At 46.3% G+C, this 10032-nt stretch overlaps 2 protein-coding genes across 2 annotated transcripts; one reads left to right on the forward strand and one right to left on the reverse strand.

The window, feature by feature from the left end:
- Positions 1–3846: 3846 nt before the first annotated feature.
- Positions 3847–6075, reverse strand: LOC116320615 (N-formyl peptide receptor 3-like). The gene has a single exon (XM_039619833.1). It carries the CDS (start codon positions 5739–5741, stop codon positions 4818–4820), a length of 924 nt encoding a protein of 307 aa, XP_039475767.1. The 5' UTR covers positions 5742–6075; the 3' UTR covers positions 3847–4817.
- A 57-nt stretch (positions 6076–6132) lies between these two features.
- On the forward strand, positions 6133–8888 carry LOC120442630 (endochitinase A-like). Its single transcript, XM_039619496.1, has 2 exons — positions 6133–6155; positions 6234–8888. The coding sequence occupies exon 2, from the start codon at positions 6507–6509 to the stop codon at positions 8886–8888; it is 2382 nt and encodes a 793-aa protein (XP_039475430.1). The 5' UTR covers positions 6133–6155; positions 6234–6506.
- Positions 8889–10032: the final 1144 nt, after the last annotated feature.

Below are 10032 nucleotides of genomic sequence, written 5' to 3' on the forward strand. Positions count from 1 at the left end.
GGGCGTATGTGTGTGTGTGTGGTTCTACAAAACAGAATGAAGAAAACAGAACAGATTACAATCCAATGTAAACACCAATAATCACGTTAGTAGGCTATATAACATATTACAGCCACATACTTCTGTTATACACCTTACTACTACGCTGATGGCCTTTGCTTACAGCCTTAACCATATTTGGTAATAAAAAAATTTAATCATCTTTCCATCACTTAATTCCTGTGCCCCAATCACTTATGATGTTAAATAAAATAAAATAAGGCAAATAAACATGATAAAAATCACCAACTCAAACTAAAACTTAGCTAAGCCTAGCCAAAACTTAGCTTGGCCTCGCCAATCTTGGCTCAACTTAGCGATAACTTACCATAGATAAAATGTGTAAGCAGAAGATGTCCAGAGCGATAAAACGAACAAGCTATCCTTCTTAAACAAAAATATCCTGTAACTCACCAATCTTATGCACATACTCTTAAAGAAACCACATAAACTACCCCCAAGCATAACTTGTGAATCTGTTGATTCACACTGCCTCCCTGAAAACTTTTTAACGTCCCAATAGAAAATTCTTCACAAAACAACTGCACCCTCTAGTGGCGAGCCTAAAAACTGCATCACAGTCCTACCTTCAGAACAAATCCGAAAAGACAGAATCCTGTTTGTCACATGTACCCATGTAAATACATGGATACATGTGACAGACAGGAGACTTGGAATGAACACAAGGAGGGGGAACAGAAAAGGGTCACATGCATTTAAACACACAGGGAGCCTACATAGACAAGGAGATAACATATGACAAACAGGAAAAGACTCATAAACAAGGAGACATGGATGATAACATAAACTACACCACACTCAACTACGACAAACTAATAAAAACACTAGAACTTAACATTATCACAATATATCATAAGGCACAACCGATTATAAGGCGCATTAAGCAAAACAAAACAGTCAGATAAGTCAAACTTTATTCAACTCATTCTTTTTGTGAACTGATGAAGACACTTGGATATAGTGATGGGAATTCCGGTTCTTTTTAGAGAACCGGCTCTTTCGGCTCGGCTCACTAAACAGAGCTGGCTCTTTTGGCTCCCAACCGGCTCTTCGGGTTGTTTTGTTGCTTTAATTAATTTATTATCACACAAATATAAAATTATGCACAAAAGAAATTACTAATGTTAAAAGAAAGATGTGGTTTTATTTATATATGTTTATATATAAATACCGTGGCCCCTAGAGACAAAGCACGTACAAACTCCAAAACACGTACAAATTCCAAAGCACGTACAAAGCTACCTAGATCACTTAAATTACACAATTGAAAGCATATGTGTATTGTTTGTGTATTTATACACAAACTAAACAGCAGTGACTTTTGTAGGGTCACTGACGTTGGGGCTAGCTGGTATATAATGATGTGCTAGGTGATCGCTAGTGACATAGCTATTGCAGTTTGTGTACAGTATTTATACACAAACACTCATATATATTCAAATAATTTAAAAAAAGTTCATTTACCTGTTACTACCACACACCAAATCCTGTCGTTGGTACTTCCTTGCTTGTGTAGCCACTAGGTAACAAAAGCTCAACACTGCCCCTAGCATCCTGGAGCACTTCTGTTGTGTTTTGGAATTTGAATGTGATTTGGAGTATGTTCTGGAGTTTGTAGGTGTTTTGGAGTTTGTACGTGCTTTGTCTCTAGGGGCCACCGTAAATATACTTTTATTTATTTGCTCCACATAAAATGTAATAAATAAATTAGGTGCATAAATTTGGGCACTGTTGTCATTTTATTGATTCCAAAACCTTTAGAACTAATTATTGGAACTCAAATTGGCTTGGTAAGCTCAGTGACCCCTGACCTACATACACAGGTGAATCCAATAATGAGAAAGAGTATTTAAGGGGGTCAATTGTAAGTTTCCCTCCTCTTTTAATTTTCTCTGAAGAGTAGCAACATGGGGGTCTCAAAACAACTCTCAAATGACCTGAAGACAAAGATTGTTCACCATCATGGTTTAGGGGAAGGATACAGAAAGGTGTCTCAGAGATTTAAGCTGTCTGTTTCCACAGTTAGGAACATATTGAGAAAATGGAAGACCACAGGCTCAGTTCAAGTTAAGGCTCGAAGTGGCAGACCAAGAAAAATCTCGGATAGACAGAAGCGACGAATGGTGAGAACAGTCAGAGTCAACCCACAGACCAGCACCAAAGACCTACAACGTCATCTTGCAGCAGATGGAGTCACTGTGCATCGTTCAACCATTCGGTGCACTTTACACAAGGAGATGCTGTATGCGAGAGTGATGCAGAGGAAGCCTTTTCTCCGCACACAGCACAAACAGAGCCGCTTGAAATATGCTAAAGCACATTTAGACAAGCCAGCTTCATTCTGGAATAAGGTGCTGTGGACTGTTGAAACTAAAATTGAGTTATTTGGGCATAACAAGGGGCGTTATGCATGGAGGAAAAAGAACACAGCATTCCAAGAAAAACACCTGCTACCTACAGTGAGTGGGGCTGTGTGGCCAGTGCAGGGACTGGGAATCTTGTCAAAGTTGAGGCACACATGGATTCCACTCAGTATCAGCAGATTCTGGAGACCAATGTCCAGGAATCAGTGACAAAGCTGAAGCTGCGCCGGGGCTGGATCTTTCAACAAGACAACGAACCGAAACACTGCTCAAAATCCACTAAGGCATTCATGCAGAGGAACAAATACAATGTTCTGGAATGGCCATCTCAGTCCCCAGACCTGAATATTATTGAAAATCTGTGGTGTGAGTTAAAGAGAGCTGTCCATGCTCGGAGGCCATCAAACCTGAATGAACTAGAGATGTTTTGTGAAGACAAATGGTCCAAAATACCTTCAACCACAATCCAGACTCTCATTTCTGCAAAAGGTGGATCTACTAAATATTGATTTCATTTCTTTTTTTGTGGTGCCCAAATTTATGCACCTGCCTGATTTTGTTTAAACAATTATTGCACACTTTCTGTAAATCCAATAAACTTCATTTCACTTCTCAAATATCCCTGTGTGTGTCTCCTATATGATATATTTAACTGACAATTTTTATTGTAACAACCAACGATTTATACAGGAAAATAATGACTTTTGCATCCCACTGTATTCAAAGAATGGAAGCCACGATGTGAATCCTGCTGCAATTTGATTGTGTCCTTTAAACTTATCAGTGACTTGTCGAGGAACACCTATGACGTGGCATACAAACACGTTAGAGTTAGCCTCAGAGATGTCCTTGGATGGTTTTACCCTGCTATGAGGGGATAGTGCCTGCGACTGAACCTGTGTAAACCATAGTTTTTCAAAATTTATTTATCTAATACAAGTGCTCCATTGATTTGGAGCTTGGCACAATCTTGTGCTCTTTCACCTCTCACTTTTTCGTTCCAGTGGAGCTGTAGGTTGAAAGGGCAGAACACGTCGTACACCTTTGTTGTCTTCTTCAGCGTCAACGTGGAAATTTTTTCACCCTTTGGGTTATTACTGTGGTTGTGGAATCTTCTTGTAATGGCTGGCATGAACCCCAGTGGCTCGACCTTCGACCTAAACTGCTGTCTGGGTAGTCAGCTGTACCTGGAATGGTCCCTGCTCCAAGCTGGTTCTCGGAAGATCTCTGATCAGCACCCGGTTTCCCAGTCTGGAATTCCCCACTTTGGGAGGATTTCAGCATTCACCATGTTGTACTCACACATAAGGCCAAGTGTTGGAATTTAATAATCTTTAATACAAATATACCTCATTGTTATGTATCTCACAACTACTTAATATTTAGCATCACACACTTGTTTATACTTTATTTCACACGGTTAAGTATTGTAAAGTAGTTTTAAATGTAGAATGCTTCACCAGTGGAGTCATTACAAGGTATACAGTTGTAAGCATGACTCTGTTAGAGGAAACAAGACTGTAAATGTCTGGGTTAGAGATCTATCTGGGTTTTTTCACAACTTGGCTGATAAATAAATATAATAATATTTGTCATCATTTATTGACGTCCCTTAAAAAACTTTTAAAGAGCAAAAGAAGAAGAAGAAGAATCTGTGAGTGTTTGGCATCATAATATCATGACAATTATATAATGATCTTATATAAAAATAATAATGAACACACTGAACTGTAGGAATGTCAAATATCTGATATAACATATTATTTTTTGCATGATATTGGTAAGAAGAAGTCATCTTACAATAAGACATCAACATTACACACTGTTTATTAATACATGGAATTAAATGGCAGACTGAGTGAATGAATTATCCTTACAGTATTTTCTAATTGCCCAATCCATGCTTAGCTAAGATGGCATCTGTGGGAACTGTCATGTCCTGTCAACTAAATTTACCTGATATTGTTTGTGTTTCACAAAGTGAACTGGAAACAAAAGTAATACTGATTTTGATTTTGCTGACTGATTCTTCTTCTGGGAAGTAACATTTTTATAATCACTTAACAACAACAACAACAACAACAATAATAATAATAATAATAATAATAATAATAGTAATAGTAATAATGATAATAATAATAATGATGATGATGATGGCACAAGGTTAATGTAGAGCTTTGAGTCAAAGAGGGAGAAAAAACAATACAGTGAAGAAATAAACCATCACAGCACAATTTAAACAATTAGCTGTTTCCATTAGATTTATTTTATAAGCACATAATTTTTATAAAAGCTTATAAAAATTTACCCTGCAGTTATATTTGCAGCTGGTAAAAAGTCCCCCAAATTTTTCAATGAAAGGTTTTAACATGTTTATTTATGTCATATACAGCCTTATACCTCAGTAATCAAACCTGACTTCTCTCTGCTCTGCCTGGTGTTCACTGACTTCATGTCACTGGGAGAGCGTGTCTCCTCTTCCTGGAAGGCACTCTCCAGCACATTCAGGATGGATTTTCGGATTTCATCCTTAAAATCTTGTCTCAAGAAGACATACAGCAGTGGATTCAGGCAGCAGTGAAGAACGACCAAATTCTCAGCGACATTCGACACAATTAAAATGGCATAATGAAATGTTTCATTTGGTGGATTAAATACCACCAACTGAATTAGATCAATGATGTAATAGGGAGCTAAGCACAGAAAAAAGGCAACAATAATGGAAGTGATAACTTTAAAGGGGCGACTTGATTGGCTGGCCAGGCTGTGGTTTCTCCTCAGACGATGGATGATGACAGCATAACAAGAGACAATGACAGTGAAGGGGACTGCAAATCCGAGAAGGACGTGGGTGATAACAATGGTCTGAATGACAGTCGGTGTTGCTTTTTCAAAAAAATTGATGTTGGGGCAGTAAGTTGTGTTTTCATTTTCTTTCTTTGTATCAATGTAAAAATAATGTTGAATGTTGACAATCAAAGCCACCACCCAAGCACACAGACTAACATAGGTAGCATTGCGTACATTTCGGTGGTTCTGAGCCCAGACGGGCCACACCACAGACACACATCTGTCCACACTGATCACCACCAGAATGTAGACACTGGCAAACAAGTTTAGAAAGATTAGAGTGCCGCACAGCTTGCACATGAAATTGCCAAAGGGCCAGTGAAACTGCAAAGCCAGGGATGTTGCTCTAAGGGCTAGAAACACTGCAAAGCTGAAGTCGGCCACAGCAATGTGGAGGTACCAAACTGTGTTAACGGTTTTCTTCATCCTGAACCCGGTCACCCAGATAACCAGTCCATTCCCGAGCATGCTGAGGACAGAGACCAGGGAGAAAACAACAGCATCCACGGTGGTGTCACGGACCCGGCTCTGGAGGACTCGGGGGTCCGTGAGCAGTTATGGACTGTTGTTATTATTATTATTATTATTATTTAGGGGCTGTGTCGTCTACTGTTCGGTCCACAGTTGAATGTGTAGTGTGTGTTTGCGTGTGGGTTTGCTTCTCCCTCTCTCTCTCCCCGGTCCTTGGGCTGTTTACAGAAGTGCACGCTGTGGGAGAGGCGTGTCCTGGCGACTGTCGTCATTGGGAGTCCCTCTTCACTGTTACCGGCCCACCTGCAGCTGATTACCTGACCAGGTGTTGGTAATCATCCCTCCCGGCTGAGAGAGGTATTTAACCTGGACTCATGGCGACAGTCGGCGTGGGATTATTACTCCTGACTGGTATAGTCTGTGCTAGCGTGTGAGCTTGGTATTTGGCTAGCGTGTGGGGCTAATTGTAGATTGTCCTTCTTCCTCCAGGAAAGTCGAGCGAAGAAGCGAGTTGGGGAGCACACACACTAGGGGAGCTACTGCACGGGACGCACTGGGAGCAAGGGACGAGCACCATTGGCAAATTGCATCTCTGAGTTAATTGTTGGACTTACCTGTCTATTCACTGTAAATAAAGTGCACCGTGGCATCGCAGAGTCCCGCGTTTTGGGTCCTACTTCCCTCGTCCCCACGGTCTGCGTGGCTGACCGTGACAGAATAATCCCACCAACCACCGTGGACCCAGCGGATTCAAGTGCTGCCATGGAGGAGGGATCGCTCACACAGCTGTGGGGGTACTGCCGGAGCATAACCCAGGCTGTGGATCCACACAAGAGACACATACAGGTAGTGTTTTTTGATAATTACCTTTCCTCCACTACCTTCTCTATGAGCTGTCTGGATATTGACAAACTCATTCAAATTGTAACGGAGCTGAGGGCAAGCTCCAGCTTCGAACTGTTTGGTTTGGGCTGTCCGGGCAAGGAGGATGCGGCCGCCTCCCTGGCAGCCCTTGCTGCTTGGTTTTTTCTTCATAGGCGGAGAGTTTTTCCACCGCCGCTTGCTGCTCACCTATTGGACCCTCCACTGCAGGGAAGACGGCGCCCTACTCCATCTCCTCTCATTCCGTCAATGTCCTCTGTGTCGGCAGACAAAGGATCGGCAGCGCTGGTAACCACAGTGAGTAAACCGGACTCTGGCACCTTACTTAATCCAGTCTCTCACGAGCAGGAGGGGACAGATTCCTTTGACGCGGCCCCGCCATCACGAAAGAGACGGCGTCGGCGTCATCTTCATCAAACCGAAGCTCACCTCACTCCGGTTGTTTCGGAAGAACCAGCTGACTCAGGGCTAGCTGCAGGACTAGCCGCACAAGGAGCCGCAGTGAGTGAAATGGACTCTGTTGTTGGTAAAGATGTTTTTGTTATGAAAACAGAGAGGGCTTCGTTTAAACCAAGGGACAGTGCCCAATCAGTTAACAATAAAACCGGGATCGCAATGGGGAGTAAGCTTAGAAGGTCTGCATTGCCAGAAAGTGGAGGTGGGCCGGAAGCTATTCCTGGGTCATTTAGTAATGTAAGGAGTATTGCTGATTGTTTTTCTGGTGCGGGATACGGAGCCTTCGTTTGTGAGCCAGTTGGCTCTAAAACAGTGAACACTGAAGGCGCTGGGGTGGCAGCCAAATGGACTGAAGCCGTTAATTCTGAGTTACTGCACTGTGCTAATAGGCATCCTGACACTGTTTTTGTGGCTGCTGACTTGTTAAAGGACCCAGTGCTGGCAAATTCTGCCACTACAGGCAATCGGGAGGCTGGGGTTCCCCCCAGGGCTTCCCCAGAGGCCGAACTGGAAGCCTCAGTCGCCTCTGGCCCCCTGGACGTTGCAGAGGCAGCGGTAACATTGTCTTCCTCTCAGCCCTTCATGTTAGCCATATCACCCTCTACTCAGCCTGCCGCCCAGCTAGTCACTCAGTTGTCATCTGTTTCAGCATCCACATCACCCGCTCGACCGTCATCTTCGCCACCTGCAGCTACCGCATCACCATCGTCACCTCCGGATCAACCATCTATAGCCGCGTCGCAGTCGGAGCAGGAGCTCAGCGAGCGGGGGAGCCCGCCTCGCCGACTGTGGAGCGCAGCGAGCCGGCAGAGCTCAGCGAGCGGGGGGAGCCCGCGTTGCAGCCGGAGGAGGAGCTCAGCGAGCGGGGGGAGCCCGCGTCGCCGACTGTGGAGCTCAGCGAGCGGGAGGAGCCCGCCTCGCCAGCTGTGGAGCGCAGCGAGCCGGCAGAGCTCAGCGAGCGGGGGGAGCCCGCCTCGCCAGCTGTGGAGCGCAGCGAGCCGGCAGAGCTCAGCGAGCGGGGGGAGCCCGCGTCGCAGCCGGAGGAGGAGCCCGCCTCGCCGACTGTGGAGCTCGGCGAGCCGGAGGAGCTCGGCGAGTGGAGGGAGCCCGCACCACCTGAGGAGGAGCTCTGTGAGCCGGAGCTGGAATTCGGCGAGCGGGAGGAGCGGCTACCGTCAAGAGAGGGGCCCGGCGGGCCGGAGAAGCGCGCACCGCCTGAGCTGGAGCTGCAGGGGCCGGAGCTGCAGCAGGAGCCGGAGCAGGAGCTTGGCGAGCAAGAGGAGTGCCCGCCATCGAGAGAGGGGCTCGGCAGGCCGGAGGAGCGCGCACAGCCATCGGAGGTCGGCGGGCGGGAGGAATCCGATCAGTCTACGCGGGGGGTCAGTGTGCAGGGTCCACGTCCAGCGCGCCCTCCACGCCGTCCACGTCCAGCGCGCCAGGCGTCATGGGCTGTTCTACTCTGTCGCCCGCCAGAGCTGCAACGCTGCTGCTACCGGATCCGTGGCCCGCCAGAGCTGCAACGCTGCTGCTACCGGATCCGTGGCCGCCCGCCGGAGCTGCAGCGCCGCAACCACTGGACGCCTGGCAGGCCACCAGAGATGCAGCACCGCCGCCACTGGATCAGTGGCAGGCCCCCAGAACTGTTTCGTCGCTGCTGCTGGACCCATGGCCGTCCGCCGGAGATCCAGCGTTTCCACCGATGGACTGAAGGTAGGCCTCCTGAACGGTCGTCGGCCTCTGTTTCACCTGTTCACCTGTTTTGCTGTCCACCGGGTCAGCCGCCAGAACTATGTTTGCTGCCATTAGGGCAGGGGGTTGGCCTGATGAACTGTGTTTTTCGTTTTTGTTGTTTAGTGGTGTGGTTTGGAGGGGTTTTGGGGCCCTCCGTCCTGGCCCCCCGCCGCCCGCCCTGGGGTGGTTTTCCTGTTTTTTGCTTTTTGTTTTGGGTCGTCGGGAGCCGACCCTTAGAGGGGGGGTACTGTCACGGACCCGGCTCTGGAGGACTCGGGGGTCCGTGAGCAGTTATGGACTGTTGTTATTATTGTTATTATTATTATTTAGGGGCTGTGTCGTCTACTGTTCGGTCCACAGTTGAATGTGTAGTGTGTGTTTGCGTGTGGGTTTGCTTCTCCCCTCTCTCTCTCCCGGTCCTTGGGCTGTTTACAGAAGTGCACGCCGTGGAGAGGCGTGTCCTGGCGACTGTCGTCATTGGGAGTCCCTCTTCACTGTTACCGGCCCACCTGCAGCTGATTACCTGACCAGGTGTTGGTAATCATCCCTCCCGGCTGGAGAGAGGTATTTAACCTGGACTCGCGGCGACAGTCGACGTGGGATTATTACTCCTGACTGGTATAGTCTGTGCTAGACGTGTGAGCTTGGTATTTGGCTAGCGTGTGTGGCTAATTGTAGATTGTCCTTCTTCCTCCAGGAAAGTCGAGCGAAGAAGCGAGTTGGGGAGCACACACACTAGGGGAGCTACTGCACGGGACGCACTGGGAGCAAGGGACGAGCACCATTGGCAAATTGCATCTCTGAGTTAATTGTTGGACTTACCTGTCTATTCACTGTAAATAAAGTGCACCGTGGCATCGCAGAGTCCCGCGTTTTGGGTCCTACTTCCCTCGTCCCCACGGTCTGCGTGGCTGACCGTGACAGGTGGTAAGAGACCGAAAGAAGTTAACCCAATAATCATCTGGATCAGGTGCAGCAGTTGTATTGATTAGACTGAAATTGATTCTGGCCATCTCCATTATTGTTTATCAAGAAACCTGTAATATCAAGAAAACAAAAAGAAAAGAAAAGAGACATCAGGGTAAGCATGAATGTATGTAAAGTAATCTTTAATTTTCCTAATAATTTAGATTTCTGCTTGAGTAGAGCTGAAGTTATGACACAACTGCAGACTGTCCATATTAGACCCTAGAGTTGAAACAACATGATCAGTAATGAA

This window comes from Oreochromis aureus, linkage group 11, assembly GCF_013358895.1.
Source record: "Oreochromis aureus strain Israel breed Guangdong linkage group 11, ZZ_aureus, whole genome shotgun sequence".
NCBI lineage: Eukaryota > Metazoa > Chordata > Actinopteri > Cichliformes > Cichlidae > Oreochromis > Oreochromis aureus.

Excerpts from the sequence above, each read along its gene's own strand:
- LOC116320615 (XM_039619833.1), bottom strand. The coding sequence starts at position 5,741 with ATGCTCGGGAATGGACTGGTTATCTGGGTGACCGGGTTCAGGATGAAG.
- LOC120442630 (XM_039619496.1), top strand. The coding sequence starts at position 6,507 with ATGGAGGAGGGATCGCTCACACAGCTGTGGGGGTACTGCCGGAGCATA.